The following is a 19,351-nucleotide window of genomic DNA, read 5'->3' as shown; positions in this document are numbered from 1 at the left end:
AACCTGCACATTGTTCAAAGTCAAACATCACTTTTATTGAACATTTGACATGTCTGCAACTAAAAGTTAAGATGTAACTTGAAATTCCTACCCCTAATATTAAACCCACAATATTCTACCAGTCCATTCATTAAACAAAAAGGCAGCCATGTGAAAGTTGTAATATATTATAACTACGTATACATCAGTCATGGTTTGACAGAAAAGAGGCAGGAAGAGATTAAAACACTGAACACAATAAACTCTACAACCAACCCGCCCTCCCATGAAACGGCCGTAACAAAAGTGTTCACGTCTCCTGTCCTTCACACTTATAAGAAAACATCAGTCACGATATTAATAAATGCAAACGTAAAACATATCAATGAAATATCCACACAATTGAAAAAATAAAAACAGCTCATATTTACATCACTTTATAGTACAGAACACTACACAGCGTATTACCTGTTATAAAACAACAGTGAAAAATACAAAATATCAGACTTTAGTGGCTCAAATATAACTCTTGGAAAAGTCACTCAAGCTGAATATTTTAATGGTAGATAGTCAGATTTCTGGATGGTGTTTTTACTACAATTCAAAGTGATTTTTAACAACAGAGAAACACAAATTATTCCTGGTCAACAGATTCAGTTCAGGCAGCACTACCATTTCACAAACCATGTTTTTCAGACATTTGCCACATTGTCAGCTGACCCGTTAATGTATAAAAACACAGACAAATACCAACCATGTGTTCCTGGTGCTACATGCTAACGTTCTACAACACTGAAAGTAAGAAAATTACTTTAAAGGTTTAATGTTAACTGTTTAAGAATGTGTCCATGACTGGCAGTCTAAAGGAAAAGTATCAGGGTTAGGCGTAAGAAAGAAATAAGAGAGGAGGAATTTAATAAGTTGAAATATTGAGCTAATATTTTGTGAACAATAAAGTCACCATTTCAGTATTAGTGCCAGGTAGAAGAAACAAATTATAAATACATTAATCTATTTTCTTGCATTTGGGGAATTTTAAAACTATTTTCAAAATGCCAAAAAAAATCATAAAGTTATAATAAATCTCTGCTTTATTTTTTATACCACAAATACTTGATGTCTGACGTTATTCCCCAGCTCGAAATAATAATACAAATAAAATTGTCCTTCTTAGAGTCTTATGCAGTATTATGGGAAAAATACAGACACAAGTACATTCCGCACATATTTATTACATACAACTTGCATAAAAGCAAGTGATAATGTGTTATTTTGTCAGTAGGCCAAACAGACTTCCATAGTCCAGACTTCAGATTATATTTGATTGATTCTGTTTCACTTCCAGGTCAGTGCTCTGACAACTTAGTTTCCTCTGACAATGAAAATATCATCTAAAATCAAACACCCACAGTATTCCAGCTGTGTCAGTGAGGTCTGTTCAGCGACTGAGGCCGCCATGACAGTATCTCGCATATCCGTTTTCAGGATACAGAGAGAGCTCATCCGCACTGCCCAGTCCATTGTTAAGATCTGAAAGAAAAAGACAGGACTTTTTATGATGCTGTGACTGTCTACACTGCAGACAATGGCCCAACTTTCACTAACTATATATGCAGTTGCGGAAAAAAAGACCACTGCAAAAACAAGTTTTTCTCTGGTTCTACTATTGATGGGTTTGTGTTTGTGTGAAACGAACTGCTGTTTTATGGTAAACAACATTTCTCATTTCTTCCAAATCAAATATTCTCCTTGAGGTCTTTTCTTTGCAGAAAAAACGACATAGGAACACAGGAAGAGTTCAGAAACCAATATTTGGAGGAATAACCTGGTCTTTCACATTGCTGTTAGGCCACTCTTGGTCCAAAAATTCAAGCAGCTCTGCTTTGTTTGATGGCTTGTGACCATCCATCTTCCTCTTCACATTCAGGAGGTTTTCAATGGGGTTCAGATCTGGATTGGGCTGGCCATGGTCAAAACCACTACAAAACCAGTGCAGTGGTTTTGACCAAGTTTTCAGGGTGCCAGCCAGTACTGCAACTGACAATTTATAAACCGACAGTTTTATGTGCAGCCAACCACAAGGATACCTCAGTTCCTCTCCCAGACAAAGAAGTACCCAGTTACGCAGTAAAATTAAACAAACACATTAAACAAACCACAGCTAACATAAAGAGGCAAACCAAGCAACACAGTTTAGTAACACAATATCATGAAACAGAAGCAAAGCAAAAAACTGTCAACAAAATGTTTACAGGCGATATAACGCAACAAGTGTCTTTTTTCACAGTTCAAAAAATTCAACAAAAAGCCCTCCTGTCAACTCACTCTTTGGAACTCAGTTTCACTTCCACAAGCTACTGTGACTGAGACACACTATTTGGCAAAAACCAAAACAAAACTCCGGTACTGGGCCATGAAGGTTTTCCTGTAAGCAGGATCCAGGCAGTTCCTAACAGGGAGAGTCCGTAGATGTTTTTTTACTCTTTCTCACTGTTTATCCTTTTTCTCTTTCCCTGTCTTTTTGAGCTGTTGTAAAAGGTTAATTCAAAAAATGGAGGACTAATAAAGATTATCTTATCTTATACACTTTGTTTAGCTGAAATCAATTCAATACTGTACCATGCCACCTCTGCACCATGTAAGGATGATTAAAATGTCATACTTTGGCACCCTCAAGTGGTTGTATCATCAAACTGTGTACTCAGTGACTTTATAGTGTGACATGCACACGCTCCATGGTAGATTCAGGTGAAAGTCTCTTTTTCTGTCCTAAAATACTCACTAGACACATTTCCTTTTTGTATTTCTGGTAACTGCCAACAGACACAGAGACTGTTGAATCTGTGGTAACTAGGAACTTGATCAGAACACAATAAAAGAAATGTATACAATTTAAAGTTTATTATTGTGAATACACACTTTGGTGTCCAAATCTGCATGTGTGGGTACTTGGACTGACTTCTTCACCTTACAGGAAATACTGGTTTATAGTAGCTAAATGCACATGTGTCCACCACTGGAGCCGATCTCAGTTTTCTGTATTTCCACCTGGACTGCACATTTTCTCTGTCCTGCTTAAACCTCAAGCATTGGCTTCTAAGTGTGAATGTAATGAAAGCTGCACCTGACATTATGAGCTTCTCCTTCATGATGTTGACCTCCCGGCTGGTCCGACGCGTCACGGCGCTCAGCATGATCTGTTCTGGGTTATAGTTCTGCATCCCGCTCATCTTCCACCTGTTACAGCACACAGACGGAGGAAATGATTTTAATTCATTGAACCATTAAATTAAGTTCTACGCAGGCAGTATTGTTGAGCCTTTATTCTGCATTGCCATTTTCATATAAAAGGTATGAAGACAGAACCGGTAGGTATTGTTGTTCTGCTTTAAACAGGCAGCAAAGTTGGTGAAAGAGCTGAGTCACTATGCAGATTTACCCAGCGATAGTGCAATATTAACTATTGAAAATTATATTTTATTTGTCTATATCTTTGTGTTCCACTAAGGAGACCACTAAGAAGAAGCAGCTAATTTCATTGTACAGCTGTACAATGACAATAAAGGCATTCTGATTCTTCAACATCTGTGTTAAAGGGGAAGGAATCTGGACAAGACAGGGGGGACATCTGAAGACATCTTATAGATGCACCCCCCCTGCAGTAAGCAGAAAACTCAAAGACAATGAAGTTAGCAGCTGACCTAAAGCGCTGAGATGTCCACAAATTGGAGAGACAACCTGGCTGGAAGCTTTTTTACCTTCAGAGCCATACACTGCAAAAAAGAAGGCTTAGACACTGTGAAGTGGCCTCGGTTTGTGGGCTACCGTTTTAAAGCCTTGCGTTCTAAATTTTCACCATCACCATCTTGTTTTTTTTAAACCAGAAATGACCATATTGGGACAAGAGGATGGATACACATTGCTAAACCTCTATTCTCCTTGACATATAACTGTGATGGCCACTTTCAATGTTTCATACAACCAGAATTCTATATTTATCATACTAATTTATTTTCTCTTATACTTATATACAGAGGCTATGCTCCAACAGAGAGTGAGGGAGAGTAAAGGACCAGTATTGTTGAGCTATGTTGCTGTAAAGCCACACTCTGGAGCAGCAATATCTGAGCATTGTATAAGTCAATTTAAAAACGCAAAGCCTGGGTAATGACTGTTCACCTTGACAGTGTTAGTGTGGGATCTGTGTAAAAAAGGGGCCTTCAGGATACAGATGCACATAAAACAACACGTACATTTAATGGAACGTACACAGGTAAACAAGAGGAAGACAATCACAGTGAAAGAAAGGAGGAAACAGCCTTGAGGTGTCGGGCAGAGAAAGCACAAGGAGGACAGACAAGGAGGCAGGAACAAAGGCCAAGGCAGTGGCAGCAGTTACCTGATCATATGATAGCTGACAGATGCCAGGGGCAGCGGAGGAAGGTTGCATGCAGATCAGGCAGAGCACAGGATAGAGTAAGAATGTCAGGGGACGAAGAGAGAGAGAGAGGACAAAGAGAGGTTACAGCATGTAGGAGAAACGTGAGAGAAGACAAAAGACAGGAGGGGGAAAAATATAAGAAATGAAAGAGCAGAATGAAAATGTCAGATTAGAAGCAGCAAAGTGAACAGGAACAGCCTCAGTTTTGGTGTTAACACAGAAAAGACAACCATTTACTGAATGTTTAGGTCTAACTGTGTTAAACTGAGCTCATTAAAAGTTGAATCAATTTACGGTTTACATAAAAGGTAACACTGTGATCAGGGAATTATAGTCAGTCAATAAAAATAGCATTGTTTCTGTGAAGACATGTTGATGTTAAATATACATGCACATTTTCAATACTACAAGCACCAGAAATTAAATATGTATTGGGGTGAAAGCTTAAGTTAAACCTCTGCACCGAGTAAACCCTGGAGGAAACACTTTTTTAAGCTTAACTAAATTAGTGGTTTGCCAACTCTTGTGTACATGCCACCTGTTGTCTACCAATTATGGTTTATTCAATTCAATTTCATTTTTGCCCTTAGATTATTTTACATTATTGTCACAGGCTTGAAGATGTAAAACTGTTGTGATCTATAAATGAAAAGTGTACAGAAACGGGTTTTTAAACGGGAAGCATAGAAACATGTGTTTTTAAACAGGGAAGCATGGAAACATGTGTTTTAAACGGGGAACATAGAAACGTGTGTTTTTAAACGGGGAGCATAGAAACGTGTGTTTTTAAACGAGGAGCATAGAAACGTGTGTTAAATGGGGAGCATAGAAATGTGTGTTTTCAAACGGGGAGCATAGAAACGTGTGTTTTCAAACGGGGAGCATAGAAACGTGTGTTAAACGGGGAGCATAGAAACGTGTGTTTTCAAACGGGGAGCATAGAAACGTGTGTTAAACGGGGAGCATAGAAACGTGTGTTTTCAAACGGGGAGCATAGAAACGTGTGTTTTCAAACGGGGAGCATAGAAACGTGTGTTAAACGAGGAGCATAGAAACGTGTGTTAAACGAGGAGCATAGAAACGTGTGTTAAACGAGGAGCATAGAAACGTGTGTTAAACGAGGAGCATAGAAACGTGTGTTAAACGGGGAGCATAGAAACGTGTGTTTTCAAACGGGGAGCATAGAAACGTGTGTTAAACGAGGAGCATAGAAACGTGTGTTTTTAAACGGGGAACAAAAATATTCCTACAAACACTATTTTCCTAGTTTTTGTTTCTCACAAATGTAAGACTTTATAATCTTACAACTCTGCTAGTTACTTTCTCACAAAGTTTTTGTGGTGAAATTTACAAGTTTAATCTCAGAGTTTCTTTCTCTGAATATTACTCTTATCCTTCAATTGTAGGTAAATATCTTGGGGCCCTTCAGATTTTTTGGGGGGTTAGGGTTAACATTAGCCTAAGGGGCTTTACACCGTGTAGCCTAAATATCAAACTCATTGGCTACAATGACTGGTCTACATTTTGATTGGTAGTGGTTTTGGCAAACTTAATTAAAGGTGTATTACCACCACTGCCTGCACTAGCATGGAACAAGGGATTTAACTTTAGGGCCTTCAGTGAAGTTTGGGAACAATGACAAAAAGAATGGATCAGTTTGACTCTGTAAGTACACTTTTATCGTGCTATAAAGTAAATGCTCTGATGCTTGTTGAGAACACCCACGCTGAGAAAGTAAAAATGTAAATGTTGAATGAATTTCTGTTGTAAATGTTATCTTCTAATGACAGGCGCTTATAATGAAGGGTGTGTGATCACAGTGTGGACTTACTTCTGATAACAGAAGATCCCTATGACTATGGAGAGGGAGACCAGATCGGAAGTGATCCAGATGAAGTGGTAAGCATGATGGCTCTGCAAGACAAGAAAGAGAAAAGTAGTTTCCAGTTAACACCAGTGGAGGTCCCCATTAACATGCATGTCTCCTGAAGCGAACACAGCTCTGACACTGAGAGCTGCTTTATAACCTTGTCTCATAGCGTCTCAAAATCTTTCCCAGGATCCTCTTGTTCTCTACCGCCACGCTGAGCTTAAGTCTGCCGCTGAGCTCCCTCATATATTTTCTCTGCGTCCTTGCCCTCCAGTCTTGCTGAGCCCTCGTCAGTCTCTGTCCTCTCTCCTGCTGTCCTCTCGTCTCGCTGCCTGACCTTGTCTGTGTCTGTGTGATTGTGTGTGTATGTGTGTGTCTGTGTGTGTTGTCAGATGAGAGACGGAGCGAGAAAAGCTGTTTACCATGAGCCAGATGGGGTAAGGCACCTTTCGGAGGACTTGGGGGGCATCAGAGGACACAGAAGGCACCCCGCTACACCACAGAAGAGAGTAAAGCCAGGGCTCGTTCACCGGGTACACTGTCACACTCACATTATTGGCCAGATACTCCCTGTGGAGAGGAAACACACGTCAATAAATCCCTTTCACTCCTCTGCTTATTTTCTCTCCTGTCACAGCGCAGAACTTATTGTCAATGTATGTGTTTTGTATCAGAAGAGTATATGCGTCCTGGAAATGTGTCTTATTTTGAGTGATGGAGGCAAATTAGAGTTAGCTTTGGCTATTTCACAGGAGTGACTTTCAGTATGTTTTTTTTTTGTCTGTGCTAGTTAAACACCATTAAACAAAATCAGGTGAAAATTGTGCAGTTGCTTACTGCACAATTTGGCCCTGGAGGTTTTTTCAGCAGTAATTCAATCCCATAGAGGCAGCTGCAATGTGTCATACTATAAAAACTACAGCCATCGGATGGACAATTGGAATCGAAATGATCGAATCATCAGTTTCATCATGAAACACAGATACAAACCAGGTGTTGTAAGTTTATCTTCAGCCTCTACAGCTTGTCTAGACAATTACTGAGTCTTATGATCCCAACACTAGTACAGCAGGTGATAAAAAAAAACGTAGGGGGGAATTCACAATTGCGGCCGCTTATAGCTCCACAAATTGCGCATCATTTTCCCCCTGCTATCTGCTCCGTCTCAAGGTTCGATTCGCAAAGCAAATTGCACTGGTGATAAGTGCAAACACGCCCATGAAGTTTGACAGATCCGTGCAGTTTGCTCTTGTTTTGTGTCTGATTGTGGAGAGAAGCTGTCTGCACCTCCACTCTCTGCTGTCATACTGATCGATGATGAGCAGGGAGGGGGGGGGCAGCTCTTTTAACAGTTTATTGTCCAAACTCAACAGCTGGTTACTAGTTTCACTTTCTGTAACGCAGCTTCATTTCTTAAGTGAGCCCGCAATAACAGATTTTCCAGATTTAATAATCGTCATCCTGCGTAAAGGGGCCAAATTTGCCCCTGATTGTTTGCCTAATGATTCATTTAAATATGCGCAAACGACCCCGGAGCACAGAGGCGCTGTTTGCTCTGTAGCTCAGTTTGGAGTGCATTTAACCCTCTGCGTGTCCTTGGAGAATGAGGTTGAGTCTTACTATGACATGTACAGGTTTAGAGGGCACAAAAGCCTTTAGTGAATTAGGCTCTTAGTTCTGTATTCTTTACCCTGTTGGTAATGAATACTAACTTCTAGGCATGTAGCCTGTTGCTCAGATGAGCAGCAGGATGCAGAGGTCAGATAGCTCTCTTCTTCATAACTCTTACTTCAGATTGGTTTCAGTCTCAAACGTCTTTTGCCTTTAAATAACTTAAGACAGCTCTTTGTAGAGCCATAAGAAGCCAAATCATTTATTTTCACATGCAGTAGTGCTCTCAGTCACCTGGAAGCAGACATTGATGAGGCCTTTTAGAATGCTTTGGAGGAAATTTGACTTAAAAAAAAATTTCACATCCACAGTCTGCTATGGTCAATGGGCCACAGACAAGCAGACAAATATCTTGCACAGGAACATGATATACAAGAAGAAGAAATATGATAATGTAGTGAAGTTATACTTAAATCTGCTGAAACGTAAATATCATCACATGATCTTTTGAAGTTTGTTTTTCAGATACCACGTCGTGCTTCCTCTGAGCACGCGCCTCGTCTCCTGCTCTTACTCTATGTCTTTGTGGTTGGCCTCGCTGTAGTGGAGGTTCAGGCTTGTGATCCCTCTCTGCTTTATCTCTTTTATGGACAGCTTCTCGTTTGCACCCTGCATCAGCCCTCGCACCCTCCCCCTGTCCGTGTCGGGGGTCCACGTCACCTGGCACAAACACATACGACATGGAAAGACCCTGATCAGACAGAAGGCAGCACGTTCTTTAAAAGTAGAAATGTTACACTGTCATGGTAGAAAGGTGCTGCTTGTAGATGATTAAATGTTATGTATAATGCCGGAAAATAAATGTACACCTTTGAATACAGTAGTGATAGCAAACAAAAGAGGATATTTGCACTTTTTTTGGTCATTTCAGTCAGAGACACTACGTAAAAATCAGACAACAGATGACAGTTTCAGTTGTTTTGTGGCAATACTACAAGCAGCACATTTAAATATCGAAGGATTATTATGGTCGACCTACAGTCCTCACCCTCTTCTGGGAGATCCCAGCTTTCTGCACGGCCCACAGCGTGTCCATGAACCAGCTGCGGTGGCGCGGGTGCTCTGGTGGAGGCCTGCGGATGTCCAGCAGGGCCGAGCTGTTGGCCCTGGACGCCAGACGCAGCAATTCCACCAGACTGCAGACCGTCTGGTTGGCTATCCTGGTGCGGTCCCTCCCTGTGAGGGTCCTTGCTGTCCAGTAGGGGTCGCTCTGGAAGCAGAGGAACAGCAGAGAGACAGATTGGTAGCTGAACTTGTTAGCTGTTTATAGAGATTAATAAGAAGTTAATTATTTGTTCAGAGCAAAATTGACACAGATTATTGGGAATTATGTGGTGTCATTTTAGAGGACCGTGATCTAAACTGTATGAACTGATCAGGGCACGTTGAGGTGAATAGACTTTCGTACCTCTAAAAACCACTGTCCTGCGTTTAGAGATCGGATCTCTGTCCAGTTGAAGGAAGAAGCGTCATCAAACTGTCGGCCTGGAAAAACCTTACTGACGTCTGTGGTTCGTCTCAGGGTGCTGTCTCGCATCAGGAAGGGAACGCCGTCCATACTGTGAGGGACAAAATGGCCGAAATGTAGTTCTTGACAACTTGTGATTTACCTTCCGTTTTTAAAGGAAATATTAGAATTATAAAACAAGCAATAGCTCGATAAATAATATAAAAATAAAAAAAATTCTCTGAATCTCACTTCATTTAAATGTGTCTACATACAACAACAACCTACATCTCAGCTGTGGCATGTATATGTGGAACATCATGACATATAAATTGCACAAGTATAAGATGTTTTAACGTGGGTGAATAACCTGATAGAGACGTCGGCCTCCAGGGAGCTGGCTCCGTGCTGCAGGGCTCTGTGGAAGGACACCATGGTGTTTTCTGGAGCCAGCTGGAGGAGAGGAGAAGAGACAGGAGGAGTCAGTCCATTCATCAGGAGGAGTAATAGTGCTACAACAACAGACTGCTTATTGGAAATGGAGATGGTCTTTGGGTTTCAATGCAGAAGTGCATTAAACCTGTCCAGTGGCCTGCAGGGGGCTGCTCCGGTGGTTTACCAGAAAACAACCTTCTGCTCACTTGACTATTTAGATTATGGTCTCACGTAACACAGGTCACAGGTAACCCTGAAGCATGGCTTGCCTTATACTTGAGATTGACAGCTGGCTTCCACAGGAACCTGTCAATCAGGATAGAGGCTCTAAATGGATCCTCATGGCTCTAAAACAGATGTGCATAAGCCAATGGGTGATGTCTCTGTGGCTTTGTCCACTTCTACATTCTCTGGCTACAACTTTGCCCAACAAAACAATATAAAACCATATAAGTCATAAAGATGTACAATCTGCAATAACTGAGAAGCAGAGAAAGAAGAAAATAGGCACAAAGACAAACAGACACCGTGGCAACTAAAGCTAGAGGACGATGATGTCTCAGCCAGCTGCTGAGATAGCCTTGGCTAGTGTTAGAGCCATAGAAAAAGTTAGGCTTATTTGAACAGATTGTGCTGCATTTCAATATGTGGTTTGTTGTAAGTTCTTGAGTGTAGTCTTTACTTTTGTCCTGCTATCAGAAATTGTTCCTGGTGTCAAAAAGCACGACTAAGTGTAGTCGCCAATATGGTAACAGGCACCGTGTAGTCCTTTTTGTTTATAAGAACAGTTAGTTTTATCTTTATATTAGCCTATATTATATTATTATAATCATTTTTGTGAATCAAAGTGTCTGATAGTTTCATTTTACATCTGTCTGTTTTGTCTTTGGATCATATGGAAGTTTGCCTTTATGATGCTTAAAGATTTATTTAATTGTTTTGTGTAAAGTTTAATGAAGAAACTTTCTTACATCAACAAATTCCTAATAGAGCACATGCTGCATATTCCTCTTGTATTCAGTGAACATTGTCTAAAGACAAAGTGCAGTGTCTGCGTTTTTAAGCATCATGTTCCTTATTTTGGTGCTAAAATAATCAGCCTAAAGAAGAATAATAAAGACATTACAGTAAGCAGTTTGCAGGACATGCAGCCTGAAAACTTTAACACCCTTTTTCTTGACTCACTGTTGTGTGTTTGTTCTCTGCGCTATAATAACATTCCTAACAAACAGAAAATAAAAGACCTCTGATTCCAAAGTATCATGCTCCATATTTCTGATAACGCAGGTGTATTACCGGTGTTTCTATTGCTTTTCATGCTTTATCTAGTCATCAGTTTATTGCAGGAGATGATCAAATTTTGGGGTGTCAAATTTTTAAGTAAACTCTCGCACACTGTCTAACTTTCAAAAAAATATTTAATTTGCTTGCAACATAAATCTACTTGTTATTGACACCAATTATTTTTTTCTCTGTTATGTTCATCCACTTGTGACCTTCCACAGCAAGTTATTTTGGGGGCAGATTGTGGGAACTTTTTCTTGACTAAGGTAAAAAAACTAAAATATTGATTCAGTATTTTGGTCTCATGATTTATTGTCATGTTTCTTGTAATTTAGCTTTTAGGACCTTCATTGCCGCCTCAACTTGAATTTATGAATTTACAATTTATTATGGATCATCATGTTTATGATATGTTCACTCCCAGTCAGGAAGCTGACGTTTGTTATTTATTCTCTTCTTCATTAGTTTACTTTTTGAGATCAGACACGTTGATGTTGCTTGGTTGCAAGCGTGCAGTCGCTCCCTACTAAAGATGGCCAAAGATTTTTGTGAGTTAGACAGTGAGAAGGAGTTTCCTTGCATTTTTCATGTTTTTTTTCCTCTCCTATGCACCTGAAATAGATGTGTGCAGTATTCCTCTAACTTTAATTTTTATAGATTTAAATTAGTCAGACTGGAATTTTGTAAAATGGTCTAACTTTAGCGAAATTAACCCAAATTATCTTTGTGAAACCAGGTCGAGAGAGCTGTGTGTGTGTGTGTGTGTGTGTGTGTGTGTGTGTGTGTGCATTTAGAGGGCAGGGAAACACAGCTCTGAACATCACTGTACATTTGTTTATAGGCAGTCATCTGGAACAGTGTTTGCTCGCCCAGCTGTGAAATGACAGTTCACTGTGCCGTTGACTCTCACGCTCACTGAGCCTGATAACAGCAGACTCATGTACTGAAGCTGTTCAACACGCTGCTGCGTGCAGAGGCATCGACACAGTCAGCCTGTGAACTTAAGCATGGATGGTGCCTTGTCATGCCTGTTCTCACTTCCAGCTCATCAAACACAGCAGCTTGATCAGTGGCCCAAAGCCTCAAAATATGACACTGTAGGGTCCCCTCTATTCCCAGCTTATTGTGTCGATGTCATTGAAATCAGTTGAAGTCAGGTGATGTGGTATGAAGAGAGTCAAAGTCTGCTTGGGATGAGGTCTGGGGTGATGAAAGGGTCAAACTAGGTCAGAGGAGGTTTTTAAAAGACCAGTCCCTCCAGGAAGTTGCAAATGTATGCAAATTCAACCAACTGTCACAACTTTTTTTCGACCTTGCACTTTTGGCCAACTGCTGCACCTTTTTCGCAAATTTGACCAATCATCCTATTTTCCTTCGTTTGTGAAGTCATTGAAATCACCGAAGTCACTCCTTTGATATTCCAAATTTTGATCCCCTGAGGTCTGCAATGTTGTAAACCACGGATATCTTTTACTGTATTACTTAGTTGTTACTGATATTTGTGTCATCACTGATTTCAAAGAGTCATCGTACAGTGAGATAGTAATCCACCTGTCTCTTATCCAGTGTTAGATACTGTTGCAGCAGCCGAAATAACGAGTAGAACAGCATAACTGTAAGATTGTATTTGGCATCTTGACACTGAAATCAGCCAGAATGTGGAAGACAAACAGCTCGCTCAGCCAATAGATGGCTTTATTAGACTATTTGTCCCAGTTGCTCACAGTGGATGTTTAATGTGTTACACACATAAAAAAGCCTAAAAACATTCCAACGTTCATCGCAACTTTTCAAACAAGCTGACATGAAATCAGACATTTTTGATCACAAAAATCACAGAAAATGCCCCGAGGGGACTGAACAAAGTTTTTAGAAGAGACTGTTTTGAAGTTATGTATGTTACATTAGGAACATACGTATGTTTGACTCAAGTCAGGATTTTTTTCTTAACCCCCGGCCAAGTATTATGGCAGCCTTAACAAAATAAAAGTCTGAATGTTGCTTTGACAAAAAAAAACCTGCAATTGTTTCACAACATGTTAATTATTTTTGATATTTTGTAAGTCGAACCAGAAATTCCTATTTGTTTTCACAACTTGACTGCTTAATTTTGAAAGTCTAACCAGACATTGCATATTTAATTTTAATTTGTTGACCTTGAAGCGTTCCACGAGCAAAGCTGACACTAAAGGGGAGCTTAGATCGTCATATTTGTAACACAGAGCCCCGGCTGTATTTGGTGAGTTTGGAGGGAAATGTGTTGCAAACAAATGTAGGACATTTATTTGTTTAAACTTTTATCCTGAGTACTAGGAGGAAACGAAAACCAGGTCCTGGCAGTGACATATTCTCCCATCAGATCATCCATTTGAACAATTAGCAGGATCAGACAGTGAACTCTGGCGAAGCACCAACTCACCATGGGAGCTCCCCGTCGCCCAATGACGTCTGGTCGGGGTTTGAGGCTGTGGCGGTCCATGATGCAAGGGCAGGTGAACGTGAGCGGAGCCAGATACAGAGCAACGAGGAGGAGGGCGTAGATCAGCAACACCATCACCTGGAAAGCTGAGAGAGAAAAGAGTAAGGAAACAGAGATAAGAAGAAGCAGGAAGATCTTCAGTCCTTATCACGCAGTATAAGCCAAAGAAATCATCATCAGCCTGTGATGACGAAGATCTTCTCTTTGAAATCAGGTCAAGCTTACTGGATCTCTCTCTGCGGACCACATATCCAGCCACCAACCAGCTGATCGCTGTCACTGAGGCCAGGGCTCCGATGTGCAGGAAGGGTGCTGTGGACTGACATATGACAGAACACAAATACTTATCACAAAGTTAGAGATAGGGCAAACAACGTTTCAGGACATAAAGACAGTTGATAAATATGTCATGAACAGGTAGAAAGAATGATCATTAGAGCTCTTTTCTAGGTGCATTATGGGATAAATCTCGTCACCACTCCTAGATCTTAACATAAAGGATTAAAACAGGGATGAGGGAGAAGTCGGGAAGAAAAAAATATGCCAATACCAGAAAAGCTCACTAAACTGTAGTTTAACTGGGCTCTACTGGCACTTTAAGGTTGTTCATGAGGCGACCAAACCCAAAGACCTGAGACCCAACCCAGGACCTGTAAAGATTTGAGTACATGTTTAATTTTGTTTAAACAAGACAGTTTCAGAACCAATTCTATTACCGCAGGTCCAGGGTCTATTTATTATTATGTATACAACATATTTGCCCTGTGTATGTAACTTATGCTATGATGTAGCTGATTTAAGATCCAATTACAGCAGCAAAATAGGAAAGAGAAATGTTATAGTGTGTGGCAAACAGACTCAATTATGTTAAAACCCACTCTCAGTTCCTGCCTTCATCCCCCTCTCCTGCCATTCTCCACCTCTCCAGCAGATGGCACAGACTCCCCCTCCTTTTCCCTATCCACTCACCTGTCCACTGTTAGAATCAGAGTTGACCTGACCTGCCCCTCCCACCTGCTCAACTGTATCCACTTCACTCATTAGCCTTATTCCATATTTACCACACCCTCTCCTTGTTAAGACGTCAGTTGGTTGTCAGTAGTTGTTACTGAAAGAGCTCTGCTGTTTTGATCTGTGTGGAGTCTTCTTTGTTCTCTATCTGCCAACATGCCTATCAATCACTTTGTTTCTCTGTACAGGTTTTCCGGCCTTCCGACCTTCCAAAGCCTGCCTGTAAGTTTCTAATGAACAATACAATTTGTAATGCACTGCTCTGCCTGCCACCATCTGCATTTGGGTCCTTATCTCACCAGAAGTGGTGTAAAGATATATTTGAACCGAGGTACAAGACACTAGGCATTTCACCAACAAGTGCATGTCATTAATGTTAATTAATTAAACAAGAACTGTCAAATGCAGAGTGAATGGCAGAATCAACTGATGCCATGAAGTCATGTGCAACCAATTCTTATGTGACAATCAGAGCGACATCATGAAAGGAGAAAATGGATGTATTGAAATGCTGTTATTAAAATTTCAACACATCAGCATGCCCATTGCACTTGTATCTGAGCAGGCACACAGCTCTGTCCAACATGTTTTTCTTCCATCTAGTTTTCTAGTTTATGTGGCTCAGATTTGAGAATCTATCACTTGTTTTTAAGTGGTTAGGGTTTTTTTCCCCCATTGCATGAAGTAAAACAAACTTTGGATTCTCCTGTCTTCGATGAAATATGTCTGTTTGAATGTGTGCCCTTTTTATGGAATACAACTTTTTTAGTTAGATTTATTATGGAAAATAAACACCTAAAAAAAGTGTGAACAACTTGCACCGAATCGCTTTGAAATGTTCTCAATTAAAATTAATTGTTCATTAATCGTATCGTAGCCCATGTATCCAGTTGTGTTTTGGATCGTCTTGAAAGGGAGAGATGCACACCCCTAATTATGAGTAACACATCATAGCAGCAGCTCTAGTCATAACAACATCAAATTACAGTATGTGACAATGGAATAAAATAATATTAAACAATGTTAAACATAAAAAACAGTATTAAACCTAACAAAACAATGTATAAACTTTACAATTATAGGGTGCAATCAGAACTAATTGCTCAGGTCAGTTTGACCTGTGAAGACATGTAATTAACTTCAGTCTGCTAAGCAAAGCTAACTGGCTGTTGCTCCATATTTAAAGGGCCAGTTCATCGATTTTCAACCTCAGACTGATCATGCTATTATGGGGAGCTAATGCCATTATGGTAGAAAAAAATGCAATTGTGCTCTGTGTCTTTGGAGGGCGCTATCCGCTTCTCCAATGGGCCCTGGAAAACCTCCAAGACTATGTAGGACATGTCATCTGGCGGAGGCCCGCTAAACTACACTTCCTCGATCTAGGACACCCGCCTCTGATGTCATGTCTCGTTCAAAAAGGTTTGAAATGTAGACTGCAGACCTGAAGATTTTTTAGACGATCCACCGGTATATTCTCGTAGTATTTCAGATTCTGTACCACTCTGAGCCGTTGCCTGCAGAGAAACGGTATTATTTCACTCCAGCATCTCTCGTTGGGATGTTACATTTGGAGGGAGGGGCGCAGTGCACGCTGGGTGTTGTAGGAATGTAGAATGGGCGAAACCACAAGCTGTTTGTACAACTTTCTCCACAGCTATGGCACCAATTTCAAACATTATTGCTTCTATTGATTACAGAGAACACCAGCTTTGACTGACAGTGGCTTTTTACAGGGGCGAACTGCTCCTTTAATGGACACGAGAGAGTGGTATCAATCTTTTCATTTCTTTTTAACGAAAAACTATTCCAAAATGTCAAAGTGTTGCGCTAGGTTTGTCAAAACATGGACAATATAAAAGAATAAAACTGAACAATTACGAGTGATTTAACCTCCTTAAACTTCCTTACAAATACTGAGATCTTTAGTTTTTAGCTAGCTGGAAAATAAAATACCCAACTGTCCAAAATTGAGTCCTTTATTCAAACCGTGCATTGATGCCTTTTATGGAAACTGCCCACATCTGATTTTAGTTGTAACTTAATACATCTTCTTTAAACTGTCACAATACTGTATTTTATTTTAGTTACTAAGACGGCAAAAGCAAACAGTCACGTCTCTCTGATTCTGACCTGCAGAGACACAAGCAGGATGTCCCACTCATCTCCCCATATGTCATCAACAGAGACGATACCAGAGATGGTGGAGAGCAGCGTCACCAACACCCCAATCTGTAAAGAGAGAGACGGACAACGATGCAGAGTTATTATTTTAAAAAAGTCTGCGTGAAGCAAACCCATGATAGAAATATAACATGTAAATCACGTCACCTTGTGAACCCAGTAGAGGTTCATCTGCTGGCCCAGGGAGATGTGGAAAAGAGCTAAGATCTGAAAAAGAAGCAACAGTATTGAGTTATATTGTAACCGAACAATAAGCAAGACTGCTAACATTCAGGGTGTTAAAAGCAGACTGCTACCAGTAAGAATGTGATGTAGCTGAATCCCAGGGTGGTGGACGCCAGGAGAGGGATCGTCTCATCGCTCCACTCCCCAGAGCGGTTGTAGACCGACCTGGAGTGTGAAGATGAAAGGTAAATTTTTCCTGCTGTACAATGGCATTAGTTCTGGTTACATTTACAAAGAACACAGGCACACCTGCACACCTGTTTGTCTGGTCACCTCCCTGCTGCCTAATTTGCAACCAGTTATTTACCTGGTCACGAACGGTATAAAAACACAGAGAGCGATAACCGACTTACATGTTGAACTCATTGATGTCATTTTGAGCCACCAGCCAGAAGTACGCCCAAAAGAGAAGCAGAAGGAAAGAACTGCTCAGGATGATGAACCACGTACACTCCCACTGTGAAGGAAAACAACAGATTCACTTTTCAAATGTAAAGAAATATTAAAAGTTAAAGAGCCTGAGAAAACTAAAGCTGCTATAATGAGTGGTATTACATCAACAATAGAGTGTGACTGATATTGACACTAATTGGGCACCAGTTTGACCAAACAAATAGCCAAAAGACTCAGAATAATAATAAAGAATATTTAACATTAATTTATATTGATGAAGGATTCTTGTGCCTCTGCTCAGCTGTGATGTCGAAGCACAGACTGCACGATGACACCGTTCTAAGTGACCCAAAGTTGTTTTCTGCATTATGTTCTGTAAAGAAGTTGTATATTGGCACATAGAAGAAAATACATCCACTGATACCAAAATATCTGACAGGCCCACATTGGCCTTATAACATCGTCTGACACATATAGTGGTAAGGCTCTAAACAACGGTGGATCAAATAACTACATGTAACGGGAACTGTTCAGGTCATTGTGGCAGACTAGTGTCACCTCACTCTGCAGTTCACCTCAACTTCAACACTTTGGCTTCTCTCAAACAATAAAGACAGAGCGCAATGCATTATATTCTGAAAACAACTATTTGATTGAATCACAAGATAAGATCATCACTGAACATGACAGAGACAACGCTAAATCCAAAAGGGGCAACTGGACTTTGTTGAAGTTTTTGAAGACGAAAGGCTTTATTTCGGATGAGAAGTGAAACGCCTTGAAGATCTTCAACCAAGTCCAGTTGCCCCTTTTTGGATTTTGCTTCCATTACAATGACCTGGTTCAATGAGAACCTTCAAAAAACAGACAACATACCAAAGATCAAAACCAGGATCTGCATAGTTTAACCTCTTAATTTGTCTGGAAACATGACTGCAGTATCAGGATCCACAGTTCTCACAATACTAACGCCAATGTTGGGGGTAAGTAATCCGAAGTAGTAGAGTACGAATAACATAACGTGTTGCTTTTGCAAGTCAAGTAATCTGTTATCATGTTTCTTTTCTCAGTAGGTAACGCAGTAATGTAACAAGTTACTTTTAAAAGTAACGTTACCAAACACTGGTTACTGCTGAGGCCTCATGTATTTTTGTCTTTTTTGTATTACTTTGTCTTCTCAAAAGCTCAGTTGTTCCGTTCTGATGTTTATAAAAACTTCTAGGTCTAGGTTCTTTACCCTGTTGGTGGTGCATCTCACCACACAGCAGCTTTCAGACATTATTCTGTAATTTGCTAACAGATAAAAGTGACGAGGTGGAACCATCATGCAATCCAAATTCAATAGAGAGCAATAAAAGGATTTCCCTCCAGTGTGGGCGGGACTTAATTACACTATATCTGTAAGGATTTTGTTTCGCGACTTGCAACCAAACAGCTTTTCAAGCACAAAAAAACTGAAAAATATTGGTGGTGGAGACCAAAATCAGAGCTATTAAAGGACGTGATATGCTAATTTACTGCGCTATAATTTCTATTCTGAGATTCTGCAGTGGTTAGCGCTGTCGCCTCACATCTAGAAGGTTCCTGGTTCAAATCCAGGTTTGGACGTAGGGGGCCTTTCTGTGTGGAGTTAACATGTGTGTGTACTGTGTGTCAGCCCTGTGATTGACTGGCGATCAGGCCAGGTGTAACCCCGCCTCTTGCCCAATGACAGCTGGGATAGGCTCCAGCCCCCCGATGACCCTGAAGAGGATAAGCGGTATAGATAATGGATGGATGGATTCTACTTTAGAAGCCTGCATTATTCACAGATCAAATATATTCTTAATTTTCTTATACTGGCCCTAAGCCTCTGTCTGAAACACAAGCTAGTTGCTGTCTCTTTGTTAGGTCCTCTATTAGCTCTGATGTGGGTCTCCACTAAGCTCTCCC

General features: G+C 40.4%; 1 protein-coding gene across 2 annotated transcripts in view; it reads right to left on the bottom strand.

Moving 5' to 3' along the window:
* Positions 1–59: 59 nt before the first annotated feature.
* The window catches only part of gdpd5a (glycerophosphodiester phosphodiesterase domain containing 5a), a 37,044-nt gene continuing 17,752 nt past the window's right edge, over positions 60–19,351 (bottom strand). Inside the window, exons 3-17 of one of the 2 annotated variants that reach the window (XM_069671729.1) lie at positions 17,380–17,483; positions 17,098–17,191; positions 16,949–17,008; positions 16,751–16,849; positions 13,832–13,925; positions 13,547–13,692; positions 9,779–9,861; positions 9,370–9,520; positions 8,950–9,171; positions 8,476–8,621; positions 6,713–6,860; positions 6,252–6,334; positions 4,379–4,393; positions 3,104–3,216; positions 60–1,509 (exon numbers count right to left, since the gene is read on the bottom strand). In XM_069671729.1, coding sequence (XP_069527830.1) covers positions 1,418–1,509; positions 3,104–3,216; positions 4,379–4,393; positions 6,252–6,334; positions 6,713–6,860; positions 8,476–8,621; positions 8,950–9,171; positions 9,370–9,520; positions 9,779–9,861; positions 13,547–13,692; positions 13,832–13,925; positions 16,751–16,849; positions 16,949–17,008; positions 17,098–17,191; positions 17,380–17,483 — 1,650 coding nt within the window. In that variant the 3' untranslated portion in view covers positions 60–1,417. Of the gene's footprint in view, positions 1,510–2,926; positions 3,217–4,378; positions 4,394–6,251; positions 6,335–6,712; positions 6,861–8,475; positions 8,622–8,940; positions 9,172–9,369; positions 9,521–9,778; positions 9,862–13,546; positions 13,693–13,831; positions 13,926–16,750; positions 16,850–16,948; positions 17,009–17,097; positions 17,192–17,379; positions 17,484–19,351 lie in introns of those variants that run through there. The other variant, XM_069671720.1, reaches the window with a different exon arrangement.

Source organism: Semicossyphus pulcher, unplaced genomic scaffold (assembly GCF_022749685.1).
Source record: "Semicossyphus pulcher isolate SPU_LCO1_2020_fin unplaced genomic scaffold, fSemPul1.0.p SCAF_10, whole genome shotgun sequence".
Lineage (NCBI taxonomy): Eukaryota > Metazoa > Chordata > Actinopteri > Labriformes > Labridae > Semicossyphus > Semicossyphus pulcher.
This window is presented reverse-complemented; position numbering and strand designations above follow the sequence as displayed.